Genomic DNA, 27,662 nt, shown 5'->3' with positions numbered 1-27,662 from the left:
CTACAGATCACAGATGTACATTCCTAAACAGTGAAAGGATATATTAATTGGGAGTAAACTGGTTATAAACAAAAACAGCCTTCTAGAAATTCAAAAGAAAAATGCCTAGAAGTTGGGGTTGTCAGAGAAAGTTCTAGGGAGAAGAACATAATATACTGTACTTTCATAATATAACACTCATCAAACTATATTGCTCCCTCTAACTGACGGCTCCAGGAGATTAAGGACTTTGTGTGTCTTGCTATACCTCCAAAGCCTAGACACAGTAAGTGGCACATTTAGATATTCAATAAAAACCTGTTGAAGAATGGTAGTTACAATCAAAGATAAATAGCAGAGGGGAAAGACAAGAACAGTTCTGAGAAGCAGAATATCTTAAGAAGAGGTACAGAGATTGAAACATGCATATATCATTTGTTTCCAATGATCAATGAAGAACTATTCAGTTGGTTTGGAGAGGACTATATACATGGAACAGGAGATAATCTTAAAATGGACACATGTTTCCAGTAAATTAAAACTGAAGAGAAAGATTATGAAGTGTCTAATATGGTATAAAGGACATCATCAATTAAAGACAATTAAGTGAAAAAGTAAGTATATACTGAAAACATATTATCATCTCACTATAAGGAGATCTGCAAAAGTAAATCAGTTGATGAAAGTTGAATATCCTCGTAATAAGAAATAAACAGCTGAACTCAACTGAGGTACACCAACATCTAACCAAAGAAACAAGTAAGTATATATACTGCCTAAATTTTACTATGGATGATAATGACATTCAAGTTACATGCAGAATTCCATCTAAATCCTAAAAGCATCTTTCTAAGAACCATGCCTTGAAATAACACTAAATATTACAGTTCAGAACTATCTCCTTTGACAGATGAAATTTAGTGACAGAGTCAAAGATTATGTCTCTCTAATACTTCTAACGTACGTTTAAAAAGTGAAGTATGTTTTATATTCATCAGAACAGAACATTCAGCTCTGGATAAAAAACACATGTTCAGCAATTCTTTAAAACATCAGTGCAAAATGGTAAGTAAACAACACTGACAGGAGGCAGAGGTATTTACAAGTCACATACTCTTTTGACTTGCTGACACTAATTTTAATCTCTATCACTTAATTAGGTGGATAGGTCTTCGAGGTAAGTAACATGGTCAAAACGTAGTGTATCATCTCTTAAAATAAAAGTCTGAAAGGTTCAACCAGAGGTTATACCACAGTTAAGGATAAGCCCATTGCTTTGATCACAAATCCCCAGGCTTTCATGGCATAATGACAAGGATTGGTTGTGACCACACATATGTTTGGTTTCTTTACTAAGGTACGATCCGCACTGATATGAATGGCCTCTGCAGCAAGGCTGCACGATTCGCCTTCTAATAGCCACCAATTCTATCCATTGAATTAAAACCATCACTTCAATAATACCCAGGCAACCATGACAAATACTAGTCTTTTAATCCAAAGAAATAAGGTAATCAAAACTGAAATAAGAACAGTTTTGCTACTTCACAACTAAAGTAAAAAAATTTTTTTTTTCTTTTTGTTAAAATATGAAATCCTGACAAGTCACTGCTTTGGGGATACTGATGGTAAAAAAAAAGATGTGAAAGCAAAATTTTAGGTTATATATTGTCTATTCAACTTACGGGTCACATGGTTTTAATTTAACTTTTCTAACCCTTGAAAGTGTAGTCACTCAGTAGTGTCTGACTCTTTGCAACCCCATGAACTGTAGCCCCCCAGGCTCCTGTGTCCGTGGAATTCTCTTGGCAAGTATACTGGAGTGGATTGCCATTCCCTTCTCCAGAGGATTTTCCCAAACCAGGCATCAAACCTGTGTCTCCCACACTGCTGGCAGATTCTTTACCATCTGAGCCACCAGGGCAGCCTTAGTTACCTCAAGTGCCACTTCTAAAGCACAGGGTTACTGTGAGGCTAATATGAGATAATATAGAATTCTACAAGCACAAAAGATCTTACTATTATTATTATCATCATTAATGTGCCCCAATAACAACCCTAAATTAGAGACTTGACCTGCCAACAGGTAACTCAATGACAGACGTTTTTAAAAGCATTCAACATAATCCAAAGGGCAAGTTAACAATATTTACTTGTAAAAGTAAACATGACCACAAAAGTATTTGAGAAAGTAGTTCCTACTAAACAGCCATCACATTTAAAACAGATTTATTTATTTTTACTAATAATGACAGCATAGCTTCACATGCCTCATTTTATGATGAATACTCTCAATACTTTATAGCACTTTCCTGCTTTCAAACACATTTTTTCACCTGCGGCTTTGGACTGGACATCTTCGCTGTATCTTTTGCTGTTTCACACGCCTATCTTCCAGGACAGTGTAATTTGGGGAGAGATAATGGACATTAATGATGCAAATAACAGGTAAGCAGTGACTGCCAGAAGATGGAAATAGAACGTCCACCGTAAATCTTTTCTGGAGCAAGTTATAAAATACATACATATTGCTTTAAGTATGGGGAAGAACAGTTAACATCAGTATCTAAAATATATTAATGAAGAATGTATATTTTTCCACTGAACAAAAATATAAGATCACTAATTCAAAAAACAAACTACAGCTGACTTGTGTACATTTTTATAATTTAGGAAGATAGGAACATTTTCTAAGTGCTTTAAACAATTTTTTTCTGCCCAGTGTGTAAGTAGCGTAAGAGGAAAAATATTCAGTTTCTTAAGAACTTTTTGTCAAAGAATAACAAGAATAACAAAAAAATGGTTCATTGTAGACACAAGAGTACAAAGTTCAATACTAAAAAAATATTAGTACATAGGTATATCATTTAACTTACTGATGCATTAAAAAGAAAAGGGTTAAAAAGATGTGGTTAAATCAACAAATCTGTAAGTTATGTACAAAAACAAGGATGAACACAAATACAGTTCAGTTAGAGTGTGAGTGTTCTACATTGTTACAAGAGAAGTAAGATAGCTTGAGCTCACTCTAACGTGGATGTGAAACAGAGAGAGACTGAAAGAGACTGCCAAAAAAGAGAGAAGGAAGAGAGAAAGAGAGGGAGAGGGGGAGAGAGAAGGAAGAAAAAAGAGAGGGGAGACAGAGAGAGGGAGAAGGAACGGGCAGAATGAAGAGACAGCAAGAGGAAGAGGGAGGGAGGGAAGGAGTGAGGGAGATACGTGTGCCAGAAATGTGGAAAGGATGTACAGAAAAGGGCAAGATTTTAATTTTACTGTCTTTTAGCATTATCAAAATTCTGAATTATTTAAAAGTTTGTTTGAAAATAGGAAGAACAGATGAAGAAAATAAAACTGTCAAGTCATCCTAACTTAAGCTTTTTCTCTTAACAAATACTTCAAGAAATACATATCCAGCAACTATGTTCTACTAACTGTAGCTAAACATTTTCTTATAAATGGTTCTAACGCTGATGCTATCAGCATCTGTGGAATGTATTATGGTAGAAGACATGCTGATAGAAGAGAAAAAAAAACCTAACTTATCTTCAGATCACAGCCCCTGGGGTTTCTGAAGTAGCGGAGGGCAAGTCAAAGGTCTCATGTTTAACAAATCTCACAGTACACACACAAAACTATTTTCTGATCATCTCTATTTTGTATTATTACTTCTAATGAACAGATACACATTTAATACCTTTAAGGGTTATTAAAGCGAAAACTAATTCTGCATAATATTACTGATGGTCATTTATTTTTTAAATACTATTTAGTAAACTCCTAGGATTTAATCACATTCTATTTAATTTTAAGTATGGAATATGCTGTACTGATCTTACTGATTTCATAACAACAAAATTTTGCACTCATCACTAATGATACACAAAAAGTTATAAGATAGATTTCATTCATTCAACCAATATTTATTGATTTCTAACTAAATGCAAGGCATTGTTCTAAATGCTGAGGTTACCAAGTGAACAAAACAGAAAGTCCCCACCTTTCACAGAGCTCTAGCTATGGAGACATGAAATAAACAAACTAATGTATGTACCATGTCAAATGGTGGCAAACATTATATTTTTTTTTAAAAAAAAAGGCAAGATAAAGGGATAGAAAATGATGGTGGTTGGGCAGTGTTATTTTAGAGAGAGAGTTCAGGCACGTCCACTCTGAGGAGGTGACATTTGAGCAGAGACCTGAATGAAAAATAAATAAATAAATGGGGAAAGTGGTTGTGGCAGAGAGAACATTACATGCAAAGCGACCAGAACAGGAGCAGGCTTGGGGGAAGGGAGGTGGGGGGGTGGGGGGGTGGGGGAGTGGGGGGGTGGGGGGATGGGGGGGTGGGGTGTCAGGACAGGGAACACGTGTACACCCGGGGTGGATTCATGTTGATGTATGGCAAAATCAATACAGTATTGTAAAGTAATTAGCCTCCAATTAAAATAAATTTATATTAAAAAGAAAAGGAGCAGGCTTGGCATTTTTGAAGAGGAACCACAACAAAGGCAAGTGAGGCTACAGGAGGGTAAAAAGACATGAGTCATCAATGAAGCCACTGAACAGCACAGGGCTGTGCTAAGAAGCTGAATTCTGGTCTAAGCTAGACAAGCGATCACTGGATGGATGGGAGCACAGGATGTGATCTGACTTATAAAACAAAGAGATTATTCTCGCTGTTGTATAGAGAAAATCCCACATGGGGAGCAGGTGAAGTGAGAATTTATAGTCACTTGCGCGAGGGTCCTAGTGATGGACGTGGTGATACAGGTCAGGTTCTAGACACATTCTGCAGGTTGATTAGATGAGTAATGAGGTGTGTGTGTGTCCGGGAGGAACAAAGATTCCAAGATTTCCAAAGGGCTGAGCAAACTGGGTAAACAGTGCTATCTTTCACTGGGATAGCAAATGCGGGTATTAAATGGGACTTTTTCTTCAGGGTGGAGAGGAGAGTACAGAGTTTGATATTGGACATGTTCAGTTTAAAACATCCATAAACATACACATAGCTCAAAGGGAACTAGATACACAGCTCTAGAATTCAAGCGAGAGCTGAGAGGTGAGGTGTGCTCACCCAGGGAGCAAATGTGGACACAAAAGAGATCTAAAGACAAGACAAAAGGTACTCCAGTAATTTACGGTGTGCAAACAAGATAATCCAGTGAAGGAGACGGAGAAAAGAAGATAGTCAAGAGAAGGTAGGTTGGCTCCTTCACCAAGCAGAGGAAATGCTACAAGGAAAACGAATCAATTAGTTGTGTCAATAATGCTGACAGCTCGAGTACCACGAGTACTGAAAATCTGCATTTGATAACATGTAAAGATTGCTGGGAGAATATCAGTAACCTCAGAGATGCAGAAGACACCACCCAAATGGCAGAAAGCAAAAGAAAACTAAAGAGCCTCTTGATGAAGGTGAAAGAGGAGAGTGAAAAAGCTGGCTTAAAGCTCAACATTCAAAAAACGAAGATCATGGCATCCAGTTCCATCACTTCAGGCAAAGAGATGGTGAAACAATGGAAACAGCAACAGACTTTATCTTCTTGGGCTCCAAAATCACAAGGCAGTGACTGCAATCGTGAAATTAAAAGACGCTGGCTCTTTGGAACAAAAGTTATGACAAACCTAGACAGAGTATTAAAAAGCAGACACATTACTTTGCTGACGAAGGTCTGTATAGTCAAAGCTACAGTTTTTCTAGTAGTCCTGTATGGATGTGAGAGCTGAACAAGAAAGAAGACAGAGCACCAAAGCACTGATGCCTTCACACTGCGGTGTTGGAGAAGACTCTGGAGAGTCCCTTGGACAGCAAGGATCAAGCCAGTCAATCCTAAAGGAAATGAACTCTGAATATTCATTGGAAGAACTGATAAAGCTGAACTTTCAATACTTGGGCCACCTGATGCAAAGAGCTGACTCACTGGAAAAGACCCTGATGCTGGGAAAGATTGAAGGTAAGAGGAAAAGGGCACGACAGAGGATGAGATGGTTGGATGGCATCACCAACTGAATGGACGTAAGTTTCAGCAAACTCTGGGAGATGGTGAAGGACAGGAAAGCCTGGAGGGCTGTAGTCCAAGGGGTCACAAAGGGTCAGACACAGCTGAGCAACTGAACAACAACAAGGCTGCTCATCAATGACTGACAAGACTGATGTTGGTAACATGGTAGAGAAGAAAGCTTGATTCGAGTGGGCTTGGAAGATGGCAGGAGCTAAGTGGAGATCAAGAGACTAGACAATTGTTTTGAGGAGTTCAAGATAAGCATCACCTAATATTTCTTCTTCTCCTACAGGCCTGTGACACGATTCTGAACTGGATGATAGTGTTCTGGTTATTCCAAAAATATATCTATGCGTCAAAAACTGAATCCACACATTTGATCTATGCACCAGCTTCAATATAATTCATAGAATAATTATTTATCTAGGCACCCAGTCTAAACAATCATCTTTATGCCTTCCCATCCCTTAACAGTCAACTAGGTGCCAAACCCTGGTGAATTACTTTTAACTCACCCCCTGAATTCATCTCCTTAACTCTTCAACAAGTTGAGGCTCTTATCGTCTTTACCTTTAACTGTCATAGCCTTTAATATCTCTCCCCACCTCTAAGTTCTCATCCATTTTTCCCATTCCATGGATCTACTTTCCATACTGCTGCCAAAGCACTTTCTTTTTATAATAGAGCCAATTAGTGCAAAATCGTAAATGAATCTTCCTGGCCTAAAACAGGGGATAGGAAAATATAGCCCAGGCGTCAAGAAACTGCAACCTGTTTAATAAATGAAATGTTATAGGAACAAAGTCTGTATACATATAGTCTTGCATTCCAGTGGTAGAGGTGAGTAGCTTGCCAGAGATCACATGGACTGAGAACTGAAAACTATCTTCATATTACTGAGGGCCTTCATATCAGACCACAATTGCCTTTCAGTGTTTTTCCCTTTCTGTGGTTCCTACATACTAGGGACATAAGACCAATCAGCAGACAAACAAGCATTCCCCAATGTGCCAAGTATTTCCTCTGAATTTTGTTTGTGTCATTTTCTTGCTCAGAATACTCTTTATCAAAGCATTAATTTAATAAATCCTTAATTTAGGGCCTACTATATTCCAGGCATGGTTTTAAGCACTAGAGATAAACCAGTGAGCAAACAGTCCAAATTCCTGCTCTTATGGAGCTAGTATTCCAGTAGGAGAAGATATAAATAATAAACAGTAAGGACATGCATGTCAGATGGTGAGTGACTCAAGAAACACAGCACCGAGAAATGAGTTAAGCTGCACGGGATGAGGGACATACTTCTAAACAAAGAGGACAGAGAAGGCTTTCCTAAGAAGGTGATACCCGCGCAAAGACTTGAAATGGCTGAAGAAATTCATCCATAAGGCTATCTGTAGGAGGTTTTCAGGTGAAATGAAAAGCAAATGCTCTGAGGTGGAGTTTGTGAGGAATAGCTAAGAGGGCCTATTTGGCTAAAATAGAGTGGACAAGGGGGCACACGGTATGAAGTGGTCAAGGTGTAACAGGATAGTGGAGGGGAGGGGTAGCCGCTGTAGTGTCTTACACTGTAAGGACTTCAGCTTTTACTCACAACCAGGAAACCATTTACTAAGAAGGGGAACTCTGAGAAGAGCAGGTTTAAGGGAATGAAGATCAGGAATCTGGTTCTGAATGTGTTATACATGAGAGGGCCATGCTGAGGAGCATGTCAGGTATCAGGAGAAAGGTACATGCGAGAGACGTAAATCTGGGAGACAGAAGACTCTCTCACAACCTTTAAGATACAACTCGAATACCACTTACCCTATGAAGTCATTACAGCCCACTTCTTCCAGGAAGAATTAATTCCATTTTGTTTATATATTTTATTATAGTACTTATAACTGTCTACCTTGTATTAAAACATAGTTTTATATGTATCTGTTGTACTCACCTGGAGTATGTGACATAAAGAACCATTTATTTTATCCTTTTAATCCTAAATGCTCTGTACTGTCATACATATTTTTATATGGTGAAATTATCAGTAAATACTGGCTTAACTAAATGTGTTTGGGGGGAGTTGAATTCACCTGTCATGGAAAGTTTTCTGACTGAAGGTAGGGAGCTGGTAGTTAGGGAACTACTCCCAAACTAAATTCTCTACATACATGTCCAAGTCAAACTTAATTTCTCTCTCATCTTAGCAGACAAAATCAGTCACCAAATCCTAACAGTTCTCATTTTTTAAATATGTCTCAAATCCACCCACATTTCTCTAGTAATATTGCCGTGACTTGAGTTAAGCCTCCACGGCCTCTCACCCTATTACTTTAACAGCTTACTTACTGCTTCCACTCCTGCTCATGGTGTAACGCGTGTTCAAACACCAATCACAGTCATCACCCAAACCACCCCAGCCCTTCTGCTTGAGGCTCTCCAGCATTCCCCGGCTACCCCCGGGATAAAGTCCAGCCTCCTTACAGCAGCTTATGAGGCACCTCATCACAGCCGTGGATTTCCTCCTGCCTCTCCCTCCTCCTCACTTCCGATCTCGCCTCCATCAAGCACAGAGCCTTTATCACACTGAATGGCTGGAATGCTCTTATTGTCAGCCCTCCCTTTAGTGCACAAGTTTCCTGAAGGCAGCTCTGTCTCACTTGGTGCTGTATCACGACCGGGGCATACACTTCAAAATAAAAACTTGAAACATAAATGCTGTCTTAGGATTCCACCAGACTTCTATTCTACTACCAACTTTTAGCACAGGTTATTTTAAGATATATTTTGGCACTAAATTCCGAGCTTCTAGAAAAGTGTCATCAATAATCTCCATGTAATCTCCTGTTCCCACTCTGAAACAATGAACCTAAGTGACACTTATGACTCCCTCCACTTTCCAGCCCTGATCTGTCAATCATTTCTACAGGAAAGAAGAAAAAGATTTCAAACTGCGGCAAGTCAGATGGTATTTAATCATTACATTAAATCTATTGACACTAAAAGTGTCTGAAATGAGTATGCTGCCTGGAGAGAGGGAGGGAAATCAGTGGCAATGAACTACCTAGAAACGCTTAGCTTTCTGTCTAAATGTTTAGATGTGGCTGCCTTATGAAATTCACGCAAGCTTTACAAGCCTTAGTTGCTCCACAAAATCTGGTCATAATGGTTCAGGCTGAACACAGTAATCTATTTTGCACCTCAGTTTCTAAACTTAAGTGTTTTTTTTAAGACTTGAAACACAAGCTCTTGCTGGGAGATTTTAAATTATTATTTATGCCAGAGATGATTTTCCAAACCAATTTTAGCACTTTCTATTTCAGCCCTCAAGACTACCTACTAATGCTACTACCTGTCAGTTCATATTCAGATGGAGTACACCATCAGAAACATCATTGCTCAAAGACGATGAAGGAAATTTTCCTTCTACATGAAGAAAGCTATCTCTCAGTGTGATGCTGAAACAATGCCCTAAGTTGGCACTGTCCAATGGAGAAGCCACTAACTATAGTGGCCATGAAACACTTGAACTATGCTATCCAAGGACAGACCTGTTGTGAATATAAAACACACATCAGATCTCAAAGAAGACGCAGTATAAAAAATAAGAATCCAAATATCTAATTAATAATTTTATATTGATTACATGTTGAAATAAAAATGTTTTGGGTGTATCACATTGAATATATTCTTAAAATCAATTTCACATGGTCCTGCTGACTTTTTAACATGTGACTATAAGAAAATCTAAAATTACATATGTGATCATAATTATGATTGATGTTACATTACTACTGGACAGTGTGGTAAGCCTAGAGAACTGATCAACACTTCCAAACTTTTTATCCAAATGGAATAAAAAGTATTATTGAGGGTCAGATCTGAAACGGATCCACCAATGACGCATAGAAATACAAATGATACCCCCAATTTTAAGATGGTAAAACATGCCAAAAGTGAAAGGCTGCTTTAGTAAAATCTAATAATGTCTCTTTCTTCTCTGAAATAAAAAGGAGTATTTGAATCTTTATTTCTTAGGAGTAGCCTTTATTTTTCAGTAAAGCTACTTGAGAGTCCCTTGGACTGCAAGGAGATCCAACCAGTCCATTCTAAAGGAGATCAGCCCTGGGTGTTCTTTGGAAAGAATGATGCTAAAGCTGAAACTCCAGTACTTTGGCCACCTCATGCGAAGAACTGACTCATTGGAAAAGACTCTGATGCTGGGAAGGATTGGGGGCAGGAGGAGAAGGGGACGACAGAGGATGAGATGGCTGGATGGCATCACCGACTCGATGGACAGGAGTTTGAGTGAACTCCGGGAGTTGGTGATGGACAGGGAGGCCTGGTGTGCTGCGATTCATGGGGTCGCAGAGTCAGACAGACTGAACGACTGAACTGACTGATTCTCTGAGTATTAGTATAATGCAAGAAATAGGAACCCTAAGATATTATAGTGATAGTTCCCCTTTAGCAAAAAAGTTAAGTACTAGAAATGTTATCGTGTTATTCTTTTTTCTGAAAAATTTTAAATAAACTATCGACCTCACAATATTTCACTTTTATAAAACCTCATGGAAACATTAGAGAATGTATATTAATCCAGCAAGGTATACTTTAGAATCCACTCAATACAATGATTCCTACCACCCACTCACATACTTCACTATCCTCTCTTTACTATTTAACATATCCCTTAGTATTTCTAAAAACTCTAACAAGACAACATAAATAAAGATCAGACTATAATTAATATGATTCCATCTGAAATACAACATCATATCTTAATGAAATGTTTATACCATCATAGTGATTTAAATGTGTTTTCTTAATACATTCATTCTTACACATTAATTATAATAATTTAACATGCTTTATAAAGTGCTAGAATGTAACATGAAGAGGCAAGATCAAAAGTAAAATATAAAAAGAGACAAGATTAAATCCCTCTTCAATTACAGGAGGACCAACTATAAGGAGGCTCTTTAAACAGCCTATTAATATAACCTAAAGGTCCATCTAGTCAAGGCTATGGCTTTTCCTGTGGTCATGTATGGATGTGAGAGTTGGACTGTGAAGAAGGCTGAGCACCGAAGAATTGATGCTTTTGAGCTGTGGTGATGGAGAAGACTCTTGAGAGTCCCTTGGACTGTAAGGAGATCCAACCAGTCCATTCTGAAGGAGATCAGCCCTGGGATCTCTTTGGAAGGAATGATGCTAAAGCTGAAACTCCAGTACTTTGGCCACCTCATGCGAAGAGTTGACTCACTGGAAAAGACTCTGAGGCTGGGAGGGACTGGGGGCAGGAGGAAAAGGGACAACAGAGGATAAGATGGCTGGATGGCATCACTGATTCGATGGACATGAGTCTGAGTGAACTCCGGGAGTTGGTGATGGACAGGGAGGCCTGGCATGCTGCGATTCACGGGGTCACAAAGAGTCGGACACAACTGAGCGACTGAACTGAACTGAACTGAACCATACATTGTATACTTTACGAAGTATTACATTTGGAAGTATACTAAGTTGTAGGGTCCAAATTACCTGGTTATCAATATAGAAGATGGAGTAATTTATCTACCTCACAGATATTTTATGATTTAAAAAAAGAAAAGAAAAGAAAATTCGGAAAATATACATATTGGTTAGAAGAGCAAGTTTCACCCTTGGGTTTCACCCAAGGCAGTCCTGGAGAAAATTCCTATGCATCTGAACATAAGGACATGGTAGTTAAAAATAAAACATTATTTCTAACCAGGCTCCCTTCAACTTGACACTTGGAATTTTTAATTCTACTTTTAAAAAAACTTTTCCCAGGATTCCCCTGGTGGTCCAGTGCTTAAGACTTTGCCTCCCAAAGCAGGGGGTGTGGGTTTGATCCCTGGTTGGGGAGTTTAGATCCCACATGCTCCATGGCTAAAAAAAAAAACACAATATAAAACAGAAGCAATATGACAACAAATTCAGCAAATATTTGAAAAAATAAATGGTACACATTAAAAAAAATCTTAAAAAAAAAAAGCAACACAACTTTCCCCTTAACCTTGTACTCTGCTTCTTCATTTAGAGGCCCTATATAGCTGGGCTAGGAAGCTAAAAGTCAAGCGGCACAACAGCAAGAACTGAAATCCTAGTAGTTTTCTAGTATTTGGGGCTGTTTTTATCAAAGTCTGCAGGACATTCAACCAGAAGCAAAATGGATCTGAGTCATTATTTGTGAAGAAACATGAGTAAGGAATTAAAAAAATAAGGATAGAGAAGGGTAAAGATCATATGGTTTGGGGGGACTTGTTTTTTAATGCTATAGCTGTTATGTGTGGATTTATTTTTTATTACAAGTGAGGTATTGTAAAGAAAATCTTTGGAAAAATGGAACCAGACATGCACTAATTAAAGAAACATCAGAGAAAAAGGCCAAGATTTAGGAAAAAGAGACAATGAAACTACAAATATCGATCACGTATCTCCTTTCCAAAAAAGCATTAAGTAGGAATGTCTTACTACAGAGAAGGAGAAATTTGAAAATATCCACTACCTCTGTTATGGAGTAGAATTCAAATTTATGATTTCATTCTTGTTTACATTTCTATTACCAAACTTAAGTATGAAGCTATAATTTGGTCATGAGATGTTAAAAAAAAAAAGAGGGAATTTAGAAATTTAGAAAAATTTTTCATTAAGTGTTCAGTTTGACAACAGAACGTCAGTCTTATCAATGTTTTCATGTCTGTATCTCTTATTATATCTCAAAGAGCTCAGTAATGACATAGCTTTGAGATTAGAAGTAGAAACAATTATTAAATCTGTTAACTATTCTGATTAATTGCTATCTAATTATCCATTGATAATTATCTAGTTATCCATTAATGATTCTTGAGGAATATGATATATAATTTCAAGAGTATTTCAGACTACATTATTTGTGATATCAAAAATTCCTATAGATGTTCCAATATAAAAGATTATTTCTACATATGATGAATCTTCTTCAATAAAATACCTTGGATATAAACAAATGTTATACTCTACGGTAAGATACAGTATGTGAACACATTTTTATAGATTGTAATGTAATAGACCTAAAAGTAAGATGAAATTATCTCTTTAATGAAATTTTTAAAAGTACTCTATAGTAACATAAGTAAGGCAACTATTCTCCTTTAAACCCAGATATTTCTCATATTACTTATCATATAATTATACATATAATTATTTATATAAAAGTCACAGTTCTTTATGACACCATAAGGAACTTCACAACTACAGACAAATCTCATTTTACTCAACTGCATCTACACAGTATCTTTCAAAAAGAACACTATGTCACGAAAATAAAATACAGTACTTCTGAGGTTAGAAGCAAAAATAAGTGTTATATTAGCAACTGTGCCGAGTTTTTGATCTTTTTATAGTACTGAACATACATATAGATAGAGGAACTCATTTCCTGTATATAACAATTAAATGCAATTCTATACCAAGCAGAGTCAGGTATGCATTTAGAACCAGCAGCAGGTAAAATATGATTACCTTAAGAACAGAGACAGGAAATTGCTAAGTCAAATGAAATACGTTAAGAGTCCGAGATCTTTCTCACAGTATTTTTCTGACTGTATTAATTTTATTTATTGATTTTGGAATTTCACTGAGCATGCTGCCTTACATACCTACTATCATATTCTTTCTTTAAAAAAGATTCCAAAAAGGAAGGAAAACAACTGTTCCACAATTAGAGAGAAAGAGGAGACATTCAGACAGACAAAAACAGACAGGAGATAGAGAGAAATCGTTTACAGTAGTTCCGGACCATTTAACTAAGGTCTCATCCTTTGAGGCTCATCTTTAGTAAATAAGGCTGTACTGCAAGAGAGAAATTCATTCAGCAAGAAACACACTGGAAATAACAACTGCAAAGTGAAACATTTTTGTACCTTAATATCCGATGTATCACGTTGACTGTTTCGCCAAGCTCTGGAAATTGAGGAAAAAGTTCGATCTGCATGATCAAACTTCCCTCCTTGTAAATTTAGGAAATAAGTTGTGAAGGGTTCCTAAAAAAATAAGCAAGTTAAAAACTCCATATGCATATGTTTCCTCATGTATAAAAATGTGGTTTTATAAATCTTTATATTTAAATACGTTATGATAAATAGACATTAGCTAGAATTATGTCCTAGGCATAGACTGAGAATTATACCTAAACTATTACATTAAGGTTCTCAAATTGTTTCAGAAGAAGTATTTCCAAAATTTGGTATTTTCAATATTTTTCAGACTCCTTTCCTTTCCAAGAACAATTTATTAATAACATTCAGACATAAACTAAGACTGCATTTTTCTTCATAGTACAAAGAAATAATCCAATATATAATTTTCCTATTGTTATGGCTCAATATTTAATTTATGATTAAGAAAAGAAAAATGTTTGGAAGATTTAAAAGCCTCCTCATAGTTAAAGAACACTTAAACACATATTAGTGGATAACTGCTCGAAATTAGCTAAGCACTATAAATTACCTCTAGGATTTATGTCTGCCTGTACCCTTCTAACAAGCTTAAATTAATGATGTGCTGCTAATGCTTTCCCAAAGAAATTACTTTCTTGTAGATGAATCACCTTTCAATTTTACAGAAACACTTCTGGCTTAACCAATATGTTATCAATACACAGCAGGTCTTGGTGTAACTTACAAACACACTTATTTCACTTGGGGCAAACGAAGTTTTCGAGATATATGAATATATGTCTGTGTTAAGGGAATCTTAGTTTTTATTTTAATAGGCTACATTTGAAAATAACATACATTGCAGTTCAGAGTCTGGTAAGTTATCAACCATTTGAAGAGGCAAATTTAAGAGAAAAATTCATGCAATACCAGGTGATACATTTTTATGGCCATTCTACAGTAACACGTTGTACAATACAGACCAAATTGGATACAGGGATATTTATATAAATAGAACTTCAATCACTGAAAAAAAATTTCACCCTTCAAAAATGATGCTGATGATTTTTAATCAATGCATATTCTCCACAACATTGAATTTTCTTATCCATGGTTTATTATTCAAATCGAACTTACTATTCTTAGCAGCCATGCAAGAACAAAACTTGCCGTTGAGTAATGAGTACCATAGTGGAACTTCGGAACTTGATCATCTTCCCAGGACTCATAACGCTCTGCAAAGAATGCTGCTCTTTTTGGATTCAAAGCTCCTATTGGCTGCCAATAGGGAGGAGAAAAAAAAAAACCCACATAAATGTAATTGTCCTTTATTTCTTTATCTTTTCAAATATTATTCTATTAGCAAGTGTAACGGAGAAGGCAATGGCACCCCACTCCAGTACTCTTGCCTGGAAAATCCCATGGACGGAGGAGCTTAGTAGGCTGCAGTCCATGGGGTCGCTGAGTCAGACATGACTGAGCGACTTCACTTTCACTTTTCACTTTCATACATTGGAGAAGGAAATGGCAACCCACTCCAGTGTTCTTGCCTGGAGAATCCCAGGGATGGGGGAGCCTTGTGGGCTGCCGTCTCTGGGGTCGCGCAGTTGGACACGAATGAAGTGACTTAGCAGTAGCAGCAGCAGCAAGTGTGAAAGTGAATTAAAAATACATACCATTTACAGCAGTGTTACAGAGTGGATGGCAACGTAAATTTAACTTTCAATGCACATTAAATATATACACATAAGTGAAGGGAGAAACCTGTCATTTCTCAGTAAGTTGGTTTCATTTGAAAAAACGTCTTAAATCAGCCCAGAACAAGCATTTTCACGAAGATAATTATATGAAGTGAGTATTAGCTATGATACTTTGGAAAGCACCTCTAAAATCCTACTTAATTCATCAGAAGCAACAACCAGAAACAGAATCTTGAAGCTAAGGGATTAACATATCACAGATGCTGAGAAGATGGAACAAAATTTGAGGAGGTAGGGGGTGAGCAGAAGTGCAAGAAAGGGACTCCATGAAAAAGAGATTAAATGAAAATCTAGGATTTTCTACTAAAACCAGAATTCAGAAAATAAAAACATGTCTGTATGAAAAATTTTTTTAATATGTAATACAAATAGGATATCAGACAGAATATGAGCTTGTACTGGAAAACAATACATTACAGCCAAGGTCCCCAAAGCAGTATGGCCAAGTGATGAAGAGTCTGCACTTACTGGAGTGATAATGGTACCCAGTAAGAAGGCTGTTTCGGAAAATAAAATGACTAAGTACATAGAGGGACAAACCATGCCTGACAATATTCAATGAATGTTATTATTTTTAAGGTAAATTTTTAGCACTGGGGTAAAGTCTGAAGAAAACAATAGCCTATAAGCCCTCAGAATATTGACTGGCACAAGATAAGAGCTTAAGAAGTGTTAGCTGGTATCATTATAGTTGCTGTTGTAATTCAGGGAATATATGAACTCCACTAAACAGAAGGCAAAACGCAAAATTTTGTGTGATCATGCACATGTACATCTTCTTCAGGAAGATACAAAGAGATTTCCAGATTCACAAAGGGGTTTAAGGCCTTCAAGAATAAGAAACAGTTCATTCTCATAAAATAATCCAATCTCCAGGAAATCTCTATTCTTTATGTAAAGTATAAATACCAATACACCAAAAAATATGCAAGATTACTTTCTTTAATAAAAATCTATCAATTAGCAACTCCTCATTTATATGAGAAAGAAAATATCTGACCATTTATGGGAGAAATATTAAGCTGAAATTTAAAATACTGGTTTTAAAATACATGTATTCAGAAATATTCTATTGAAAATGAAACAAAGTTTTAAATGAGTTTTAAAACTGCTTTTCATGTTAAAAAGTAATTTTAAGCAACATTTTAAATGATCATTTTGGCCATCTTTTTCAAATTGTTAACTATCTTTTCAAAACTGCAATTTATTGCTCGTACCTTTCATTCTCTTTCAATAGGACAGTTTTAATTGACATTTTATTTTAAGCCATTTTTTTACTTTACAAGCAAAATTAAAAAAACCTTTAGGTGATTATTATTTTAAATCAGTATCACAGTATACCAATTTAAAAAGGCATTTTTAAAGCATTAGTTTCTGTACAAAGGAATTAAGTCTGATTTACTAAATTTATGCCAGTTAAAAATGGAACCGACTCCAAGAAATCTTTGTTACAGAACCCATTTGGAATGCCTTTAAATGTATTTTCATTGTTGTCCCTCAAGACTGAGCCATGCAAAAGGAAAGAAAGAAGAAATAAAATCACTGGAAGACAAATTATGTGAATTAAAAATAAAATCAATGCTCTGTTTGTATGATTCTGCAGCATATTAAGTATTCACTTTATCTGCTCCTATTTTTATTACTCTCCAAATGAGTACACCCCCAAAATCAATAGTTATAGAATCACGTTTCTTGAATATAATGCTAAAACCAATTAGGATTGATTTCACTAGCATTTGAAAAAAAAAAAAAAAGGCACTGTGCAGAGATCCATATAGGTAGAACCCACAGTATTGATTCTGGCTGTTATTGTTACAGTTGGTTTCTGAAGCCTGCTACAGGACAGCTATCAAGACATACCACATTTATTTGCAAACATATAAAAAAGAAGTCCCCAAATAAAAGAAGGTTAAAAAAAAAAAAAAAAGACCAGTGGAGCTGTGCAATGACAATGATACACTATCAGCTTACTCAGAGAAGTTACAGTGGGAATACACACATTGAATTATACATTACGCGAAAGCACTGATTTATTGTGGTAATAACATCCACCTCATTAAAAGATTCTGCTTTGCTGCAGTTGGAAGGCTACATATTGTTTACTGCTATAAATTAATGGCAGTGCAAAGAAGACTGTGGAACCGTCCTAACAATAGATCTGTAATGACAGTGCTGTATATCACAGCTTCCTCAGCAGCTTCATAATAAAATGGAGACAATGTATTGAGCTAATACATTCTACCATGCTGGCCCATATTTTTCTGACAACTGCTTTAAAAGATGAGCTGAATCCAACTATGTTATAATGCTGCGAAACATTTAACTAAGAAAGAGTCAGTCATACACCAAAGTGCATCAGAGCATTTTTAAAACACTGTCTAAATCAGCATTTCAAGATGTTTATTCATCTCTGCAAAAGAACTAAAAGTAAATGCTGATGGCTCCTCTTACCTATACAGTATATTAAGAGTAACGAATGGAGGGCAATTCTGGAAGATACCTAGTATTATCAGCCTACAAAAAGCTCTCTGTACAATTTAACTGTAAAAGCTTGACCATATTATTTTTCAAAATCAGCAAATCGATTAAAGGAAGAACAAAAATACTGGTCATTTGAAATGGTCATAACTTCTTGGAAAAAATCAATAAAAAATAAGTATTGATTAGAGAGGTGTAACTCAAATTCATAACCAGGTAAATATAAATAGCCCTAGGATACAAAAAATAATTTTAAACACTACAAAAAGCTAACAAGTAGAACTATATATTTATATTTAAAATTATTTTTTAATTGAAGAATAATTGCTTTATAGAATTTTTTTTTGTTTTCTGTCAAACCTCAACATGAATCAGCCATAGATATACATATATCCCCTCCCTTTTGAACCTCCCTCCCATCTCCCTCCCCATCCCACACTCTAGGTTGATTCAGAGTCCTTGTTTGGGTTATTTTTTAAATCTACAAAATAATAACAGAACCTTAATCACAACAAGATGAAAAAGTGGTTAAAATAAAACAGAACGATTTAGAGGCTCAGGAATACCAACATTAAGTATTTACATTTAAAAAATGCAAATAAGAACTTGGATTAAAATAGGAAAAGGCAAATGAAAGAAAAAAAGAACACCAGAACTCTTGAAAACATATAAATAGCAAAACAAAACAAAACTAATTCCACTACCCATAGGATATATTATTAATTTCACAAATAGCAAAACTGACAACTGTGGTAGATTCATAAGTATTCTATTTTTCTTGTCTGATACCTTTCAGAATAATAAATGCAAAGCAAAACTTCCTAAATCAGGTTTTTAAGCATATCACGACAAAACAATTTTGTTACCATTTCTGAGAAGTAATCTTGCTAATTATTGGAGATCCAGAAATACTGCATATAAAGTACCCGGTTCAGTGTTTGGCGTACAGTATGTTATTTGTAATAATAACTATTGCTATTTTCAGCTTATTTGATCAAGAACATTTAAGAAAGAAACCATTAAAAAAGCCTAGTGAAATTAATGTTGTCTATTAGGAGAGAATGTAATTAAGCATCACAATCATTTAATGCAATAGCAATACTGTACATTATCAGTCAGAAGCCTAATAATACACAGAAACCCCAAAACTGCATTACCCTACTTCAAGAACATGACATAAAACAGAATTATCTTTCAAAAATCCAAAGGGCCTCTAAATCTTACTGTGAAAAGCATATGAAATGTCAAGCAAGTTACAATCATCTAGAACTACATTAATTAAAAACAGAGTATTGGATTCAAAGACCCTTACCACCACCCAATACAGACTCTTTCATCTGATTACTAGTAAAGGTTAGTTGTAAAAAGAAAAGAGTGTACCGTTCATACATTCTAAATTTTTGCTTTCTTTTTAAAATTTTTAGGAAATCGCACCTGAAGTTATCTAATTAATAATCCCCAGGCTATATTTTGTATTTTATAAAACATTATTGTGCGTTCTCACAGTACATGTGAGCTAGGCATCCCTATTTTAATAATGAAGATAATAAGTACCCTGAATAACCGAGCTCAAAATTAACAGAAATCTAGGAGACACCAGGCTTCTGCAGTGGCACTGATGATAAACAACCTGCCTGCCAATGCAGGAGATTAAAAAGGCAGGGTCAATCCCTGCATCCGGAAGATCCCCTGGAGGCGGGCAAGGCAACCCACCCCAAAGTTCTTGCCTACAGAACCCAAAGGACAGAGGAGCCTGGCGGGCTAGTCCATAGGGTCACCAAGAGTCAGGCAGGACTGTGGAGAACCCAAAGGACAGAGGAGCCTGGCGGGCTAGTCCGTAGGGTCGCCAAGAGTCAGGCAGGACTTTGCCACTGTTTAGTGGCAACATGGACTTCCCTGGTGTTTCAGGTGGTTAAGCGTCTGTCTACAGTGTGGGAGACCAGGGTTCGATCCCTGGGTCGGGAAGATCCCCTGGAGAAGGAAATGGCAATCCACTCTAGTACTATTGCCTGGAAAATCTCATGGACAGAGGAGCCTGGTAGGCTACAGTCCATGGGGTTGCCAACAGTTGGATACGACTGAGCAACTTCACTTTTACGACTTTACAAGCAAGCGGTTATGTATTAATTTATCGTGGAAATAGGACAGGCCTGTGATACCGAAAAACAGCAATTACAAAGTGACTGCAGGAAAAGATAACAAAATGGTTGAATTCAATATCATACGAACCCAACATGTCATAGAAAAGTCAGGTTAAATTAAAAAAATATTGTTAATTATGTATAAGGAAAACATAACAAAATGGTTGAACTCAATACCATATGAACCCAACATTACAGAAATGTCAGGTTAAATAAACAAATGTTAATTATGTATAAGGTAATTGATATTCATGAACAAATTAAACAAAAATAATTCAAATTCAAGAGGATGGACTATTAGGAAATGTGACATCATAAACGATGGTCATTCCTGGTTAGAGAATAATGATTTGTCTTGAGAAGATTATACAAAATAACTCTGATAAACAGATTAAAGGGGCTATTCTGATGACAATGTGACTGTTTATTGGATATAAGTGAAGGATCTAAGAGTCTTAGATATATTACCTTACTATATTTATAACAATGCCTTAATATACAAAACCATTAGCAATCCCAACTTACAGATGAAAATAACAAGTCTGGGAAGAAGTTAGATGACTATCAATAGCTGAGGCAAGATTCAGAGCCGATTCTAACTAGACTGACTATTAAATCCTAGAATAATTTGAGTTACGTGGATTAATGAAAGTGTTGGTGCTGAATCTATAGCACCACTGGAATCCTTTCGTGGGACTTTTAGGTTAAATGCTCTTTTGAAAAATAATGGTATTTATACTTTACTCTTACCTATACCATGTATGTGCTTGGGCTTCACAGGTGGCTCAGTGGTAGAGAATTCGCCTGCCAACAGAGGAGAGGCAGGAGACCTGGGTTCGATCCCTGAGTCGGGAAGATCCCCAGGAGCAGGAAATGACAACCACTCAGCATTCTTGCCTGAGAAGTCCCATGAACAGAGGAGCCAGGTGGGCTACAGTCCATGGAGTCACGAAGAGCGGGACACGACTGAGCAACTGAGCATGCATACACATACAATACAGTGGATATTTAGCAGAAGGTTTCGCAAATGGGGGACAGGGATGAATATTTTGTGTTGGGGACACTGAAAAGACACTTGGCAAAACTGCTTTTTTTTTAAAAAAAAAAAAGAATACATAAAAATAAGCATTGTCATCAAAGTTTATTGCTTCACTTTCCTTTTTTTTTCTTAAAATTAACTTTATTGGGGTATGACTGCTTTAGAATGCTGTGTTTTTACTTTTCTCTTAATTTTTTTGTATTTATATATCCATATCTACGAACACAAATGAAAGCCTTTAATTCCTTGTGTTGCTAAAACTTTTTAAAGAAGCCAATGAATCCTGTGCATCTCTACCACCTGCCTTCCTTTTCCACCTACAAGGAGAAGAAAAGGAAAGAACAACCTGTATCATTTAAGCAATGCTGCCTCCATTCGGGGGTGGAGCCAATATTGTGTGTCAGTTGTAGCAGCCCTTTTATCGAAAAGACGAATATAACAGACAGACTGATAAGCATTTTAACTCTACATTAGTTTTCAGGGTATTTCGGCATGTGCTATATATGGCTGAAATGGCTTGGCACTTATCTTCATACACTCTACATTTAATTTAATATTGCAGACTACTGTGGCAAACTACGATGGCTTTTAAAGTTAACGAATAAGCACTTCTTTGTTTTACGTACCAGAGGATTTCTTAATCCCTTGAAAACAAGCTCTCTTCCAAGTAACATGAAACATATACCCACTGTATGATTTCAATTTAATAAACATATCCTGGGTAAAAGAAAGTATTCCATTCTACTTATTGTACTTAACTGAATCTAAATAATTTCAAAGGCTCACACTGGTAGATTTAATATTATTCAGCTATAGTTCATATTAAGTGATTTTCAGTATAGTTATTTATCTGTTTGAGAAAGGCACATATATCAATTAAAATAATCTGATAATCCAATGCCCATGTTGAGCTAAATACCTGGAAGAAGCCCCCCAAAATCTTAACAATCCAAGGTCAACTAAAAAAAGAAGTAATTATGAAAATAACAAACATCCAAGAGGCTCAATATTGTTATAACAAAATTTATTTATTCACAGATAGACTCATATATACACTTAAAAAAACAACTAGGACCATTAAAATCTGGTCCAAAATGGTGACGAGAGGCTCCTGAACTCACTTCTTGCCACAGACAAATCTAAACTTAAGCTACACATGGAATAATTCCCTCTGAAAGAAATCACAAGTTAAAGATGCATATTTCAAACCACAAAGAAACCACATATTTTTTAAAGGTATAAATAACAAGCCACAGTGAAGATAAACTGCAATTATAAAACAACAATCTGAAAGAAAACAGATAAAAGGAGATAAGACAGAAAGAACTGATATAAGGGATAAAAAACAAGTGGAAAGAAAATGCATTTAAACTGACTATACAAAAATTTACATTAAATGTAAATGGTTTCCACACCCCAATTAAAATGTAGAAGTTATTAGAATGGCTATAAAAGCAAGACTGTATTATATGTTGCCCACAAAAAAGGAATTAAAAAAAATAAAGTCATAGACAGGTTTTTAAAAATGATAGAAAAAGATACTATAAGTAATAATAATAATAAACTACTGTCATGTCTGTATAAATATCAGAAAAGGTAGACTTCAGGACATGGACTATCATAGGTGTGATGGGAGATACTGCTGCTGCTGCTGCTAAGTCGCTTCAGTCGTGTCCGACTCTGTGCGACCCCACAGACGGCAGGCCACCAGGCTCCCCCATCCCTGGGATTCTCTAGGCAAGAATACTGGAGTGGGTTGCCATTTTCTTCTCCAATACATGAAAGTGAAAAGTCAAAGTGAAGTTGCTCAGTCATGTCCGACTCTTCGCGACCCCATGGACTGCAGCCTACCAGGCTCCTCCGTCCATGGGATTTTCCAGGCAAGAGTACTGGAGTGGGGTGCCAAGATACGACATGAAGATAATAACAGTTTATGAAGAAAGCATAGCAATCTGAAATGTGTATGCACTATCTTAGTTCCCTAGGGCTCCTATGATAAAGTACCACAAACTGGGTGACTTAAACTAATAGAAATTCACTGTCTCACAGTTCTGGAGGTTCGATGTTCAAATAAGGTATTGGCAGAGCCACGTTCTCTTTGAAGCTTCTAACAGAGGATCTTTCTTGGTCTCGTCCAGCTTCTTGTGGCCTCAGGTACTCTTTCCCTTGCAGCAGCATAACTCCCAATTTCTGTTTCCATCACTGCATGCTGTTCCCTCCTTTGCCATTTGTCTTACCATAATATTTTCATCTTCTTATGAAAACACCAGTCATACTGAAATTAGGCCCACTTTAATGATCTAATCTTAACTTCATTCCACTTGCAAAGACCCTATTTACAAATAAGGTCATGTCCACAGGTGCTAGGGGTTAGGATTTCAACATAACTTTTGGGGAGACATAATTCAACTCATAACATATACCCAAAAACAAATGCTGAAAATACATATAACAAAAAATGAAAGAAGTGAAAAAGAAGATACAGACAAATCAAAATTATAGTTGGAGACTTCAACATTTCTCACTCAGTAATCAACTGAATAGGTAGATAAAAAATTAGTAAGGAATATTACTCAGTCATAAAAAAGAGTGAAATAATGCACCGACATGAAAGGACCTAGAGACTGTCATATGGAGTAAAGTAAGTCAGACACAGAAAGACAAGTATCATATGATATTGCTTTTATGTGAAATCATATCTTTTTTTAATTAAAAAAGGGGTATAAATGAATTTAATTAGAAAACAGAGGTAGAGTCACACATGGAGAAAACGAACTTATGTTACCAGGGGATAAAGGGGGAGAGGGATATATTGGGAGATCTGCACTGATGTATACCCACTACTAGGCTGCAGTCCGTGGGCTCACTAAGAGTCGGACACGACTGAGCGACTTCACTTTCACTTTTCACTTTTATGCACTGGAGAAGGAAATGGCAACCCACTTCAGTGTTCTTGCCTGGAGAATCCCAGGAACGGGGGAGCCTGGTGGGCTGCCATCTATGGGGTTGCACAGAGTTGGACACGACTGAGGTGACTTAGCAGCAGCAGCATACCCACTACTACACATAAAACAGATAACTAATAAGGACCTACTGTACTCAGCACTCTGTAATGGCGTATACGGGAAGGGAATCTAAACAAGAGAGGATATATGTATATGTATAACTGATTCAGTTTGCTGTACCCCGAAACTAACACAACACTGTAAATCAAGTGTCCTCCAGTAAAAATAAAGTTAGTAAGGATATTCCCAACGTAGACCATGTTCTAAGCCATACACCAAATTTCAACTAACTTAAAAGAAGTCACAAAAAAGTATGTTTTCCAATCATAATGGAATTAAACTAGGAAGCAACAAGATAAAGACATGACAAACCTTTAAACCTGTGGAAAGGCAACAACACTCTTCTAAAGAATCTATGGGTCAATGGGAAACCCAAGAATCTATGGGTCATAAGGAAAATCAGAAAATACATTGAATGGCATAAAAATGAAAACACAATACATAAAAATTTGTTGGACCTTACAAAAATCAGTGTTCTGAGGAAAATTTGCAACATTTAACGCTTGTATTAGAAAGAAAAAGAAGTCGGAAAGGAATAGTTTAAATCTTCCACTTTAAGATACTAAAAAAATAAAAAGAAGAGAAATTAAAATTGAATCCAAATCAAGTAGAAAGAAAAATAGTAAGGGAAACAAAGCTGAAAACAACACCAAAAAACACAATAGAAATATACGAAACCTATAGCTATTATTATACTTACTGATGAAAAGTAAATGCTTTTCCCATAAGATAAAAGAAAAGGCCCTCTCGGCACTTATGGTCAGCATTACATAATGCAGTGAGTATTCATGTGGATATGTAGGAAGTCCCCAAAAGTCTACAAAAAAGCTACTAGTATGAATAGTTGAGTCAAACAAAAGTTGTAAAACACAAGGTCAATCTAAAAAAAATTCAACTGTGTTCCTATAAACTTTGAAGAGTTTGAAATGAAAAAAAAAAAAAGAAAAATTTAAGGATAAATTGAAACTTTTAGCATACAACACTAAAAGCCACAAAACCGCAGATAGAAATTAAAGACCTAAATGAATGGAAGATAAACCATATTTGTGGACTGAAAGATTCAGTATCGCTGTAATTTTTGGTAAAAATGGCCTACCAATTAAATGCAAGCCCAACCAAAACAGCAGAATTGACAAGCTGATTCCAGAAAACCTAGACTAGCCAAAACAATTTTAAGAAAGAAGAAATAGCTGGATTCACGTGACCTGATATTATGACTAACTATAAAACTACATACAGTAAATAAGACAGTGTGCTATTGATACAAGGATAGATTATGCTTATTGACCAGAATAAATTCGAGAAATAGACCTATACATATACATCCAATTTAATCTCAATAGAGGTTCCCAGATAATTCATGGGAAAAGACAGTCTTTTCAACAAGTGGTATTGGAAGAACTGGACTTCCATTTGTAAAAAAAATAATGAACCTCAACTATTATTTCACAACTATAATACATGATGTTGCTGTTGTTCAGTTGCTCAGTCATGTCCGACTCTTTGCGACCCTATGGACTACAGCACACCGGGCTTGCCTGTCCTTCACCATCTCCCTGAGTTTGCTCAAACTCAGGTCTATTGAATCAGTGATGCCGTCCAACCATTTCAATCTCTGTCACTCCCTTCTCCTCCTGCCTTTAATCTTTCCAAGCATCACGGTCTTTTCCAATAAGTTGGCTCTTTGCATCAGGCAGCCAAAGTATTGGAGCTTCAGCTTCAGCCTCAGTACTTATAATGAATATTCAAGGTTGATATCCTTTAGGATTGATTGGTTTGATCTCCTTACTGTCCAAGGGACTCTCAAGAGTCTTCTCCAGAACCACAGTTTGAAAGCATTTATTCTTTGGCACTCAGCCTTCTTTATGGTCCAACTTCCACATTCGTACACGACTTCTGGAAAAACCATAGCTTTGACTACACAGACCTTTGTCGGCAAAGTAATGTCTCTGCTTTTCAATATGCTATCTAGGTTTTTCATGATATAGACAAAAATAAGTAGCACCAGCTGCAACAATACCAGAGGGTAATAATAATTATGTTTGACACAATTTGTTCTTAGAAAAGTCAAACCATCGTCAGGTAATAAAAAGCATATAATGAAAATCAGAAGATTTTAACTTTTTCAGTAGGACATTCTCTCAAATATTAATATATACATATATGTGAATTTACCAGTCTCTTGGCAATAATCCTGTGAATGGTGCCCAAAACATGCTTAATAATCAATTACTTGAGTAAACACATTTAATATAATCAGGGTATTATAAATAAGTGTTTATGTTGAATAAATGTGCTTACTCTAATAAGTGGATTTGGAGAGTAAAGACTTGGACAGGAATGTGGACATGTGACTAAAAGATACATTAATACATTACTTATTTTAAAAAGCAGACTATTACACATTCACATAAATTAAGTTTTTACTGTCACAGGGAAATACAAGAATGAAAAGTTAACACAAGGATATAAAGAAAGCTACAAATGTATGCAGGCTTTTAAAAATGGTTTCTTACGATATTTACTCTCTTAAAAAAATGCCCCGGCCTGAAATTAGAAGTACAATTTCAGTACTTACTGAACATAAAGTTTTTTTCAAGGTGTTTCAAAAAAAATTTTTATACAAGTTATAAAAGGTATATGTTCCTTACTTGGATCTACCCTAGTACTCGGAGCACTAAACCAAGAAAACAGGAAGTATGACAGGATAAAACTGGTAACATCATGTAAATAAAATAATTTATTTATAAATAAAAATAAATGATCCCTCCACACCACAGTAACTTACGATGATTTGAGAATAAATACTTAACTTTGAGAAGGATTACTGGACTGGCAGTGTGTTGCTGGTACATGTCAAGATTATTCATCTCCCTGACAGTAATATTAACCACAATCCATTTCAGTAACTTCAGTTTATCATTTTCTGACTAATGTTAAAAAAACAATGTCAGTGAAGGTTGCTTAAACTAAGTGTAGGCTTAACCCCTGTTAGAGTCATAAAAAAACTTCCACAAGGTAACTTCTAGTAAAAAAAAACAAATCTGCCATACATAGTACTACTAATTTAAAGATGCAAATTGTAAAAAATTGTTTGTGCAAAACCAATGGATTATTATCCTAAGTTAAAAAAAAAATGCAGCAAATCCTCTAAACACACCAATATATTGCCCCATATATATGTATGTGTGTGTATATATACATCTATATATGTTCTCATTTTGCTAAACTTAATTTTAAATTATGGGCAAAGTGTTGAATAGCCATACTTTA

At 36.0% G+C, this 27,662-nt stretch overlaps 1 protein-coding gene across 1 annotated transcript in view; it reads right to left on the bottom strand.

The window, feature by feature from the left end:
- The window catches only part of LRBA (LPS responsive beige-like anchor protein), a 746,337-nt gene that overhangs the window by 161,646 nt on the left and 557,029 nt on the right, over positions 1-27,662 (bottom strand). The window contains exons 44-45 of the mRNA XM_052655100.1: positions 15,044-15,184; positions 13,892-14,011 (exon numbers count right to left, since the gene is read on the bottom strand). Coding sequence (XP_052511060.1) covers positions 13,892-14,011; positions 15,044-15,184 — 261 coding nt within the window. The remainder of the gene's footprint in view (positions 1-13,891; positions 14,012-15,043; positions 15,185-27,662) is intronic.

This window comes from Budorcas taxicolor, chromosome 17 (genome assembly GCF_023091745.1).
Source record: "Budorcas taxicolor isolate Tak-1 chromosome 17, Takin1.1, whole genome shotgun sequence".
Classification (NCBI taxonomy): Eukaryota; Metazoa; Chordata; class Mammalia; order Artiodactyla; family Bovidae; genus Budorcas; species Budorcas taxicolor.
This window is presented reverse-complemented; position numbering and strand designations above follow the sequence as displayed.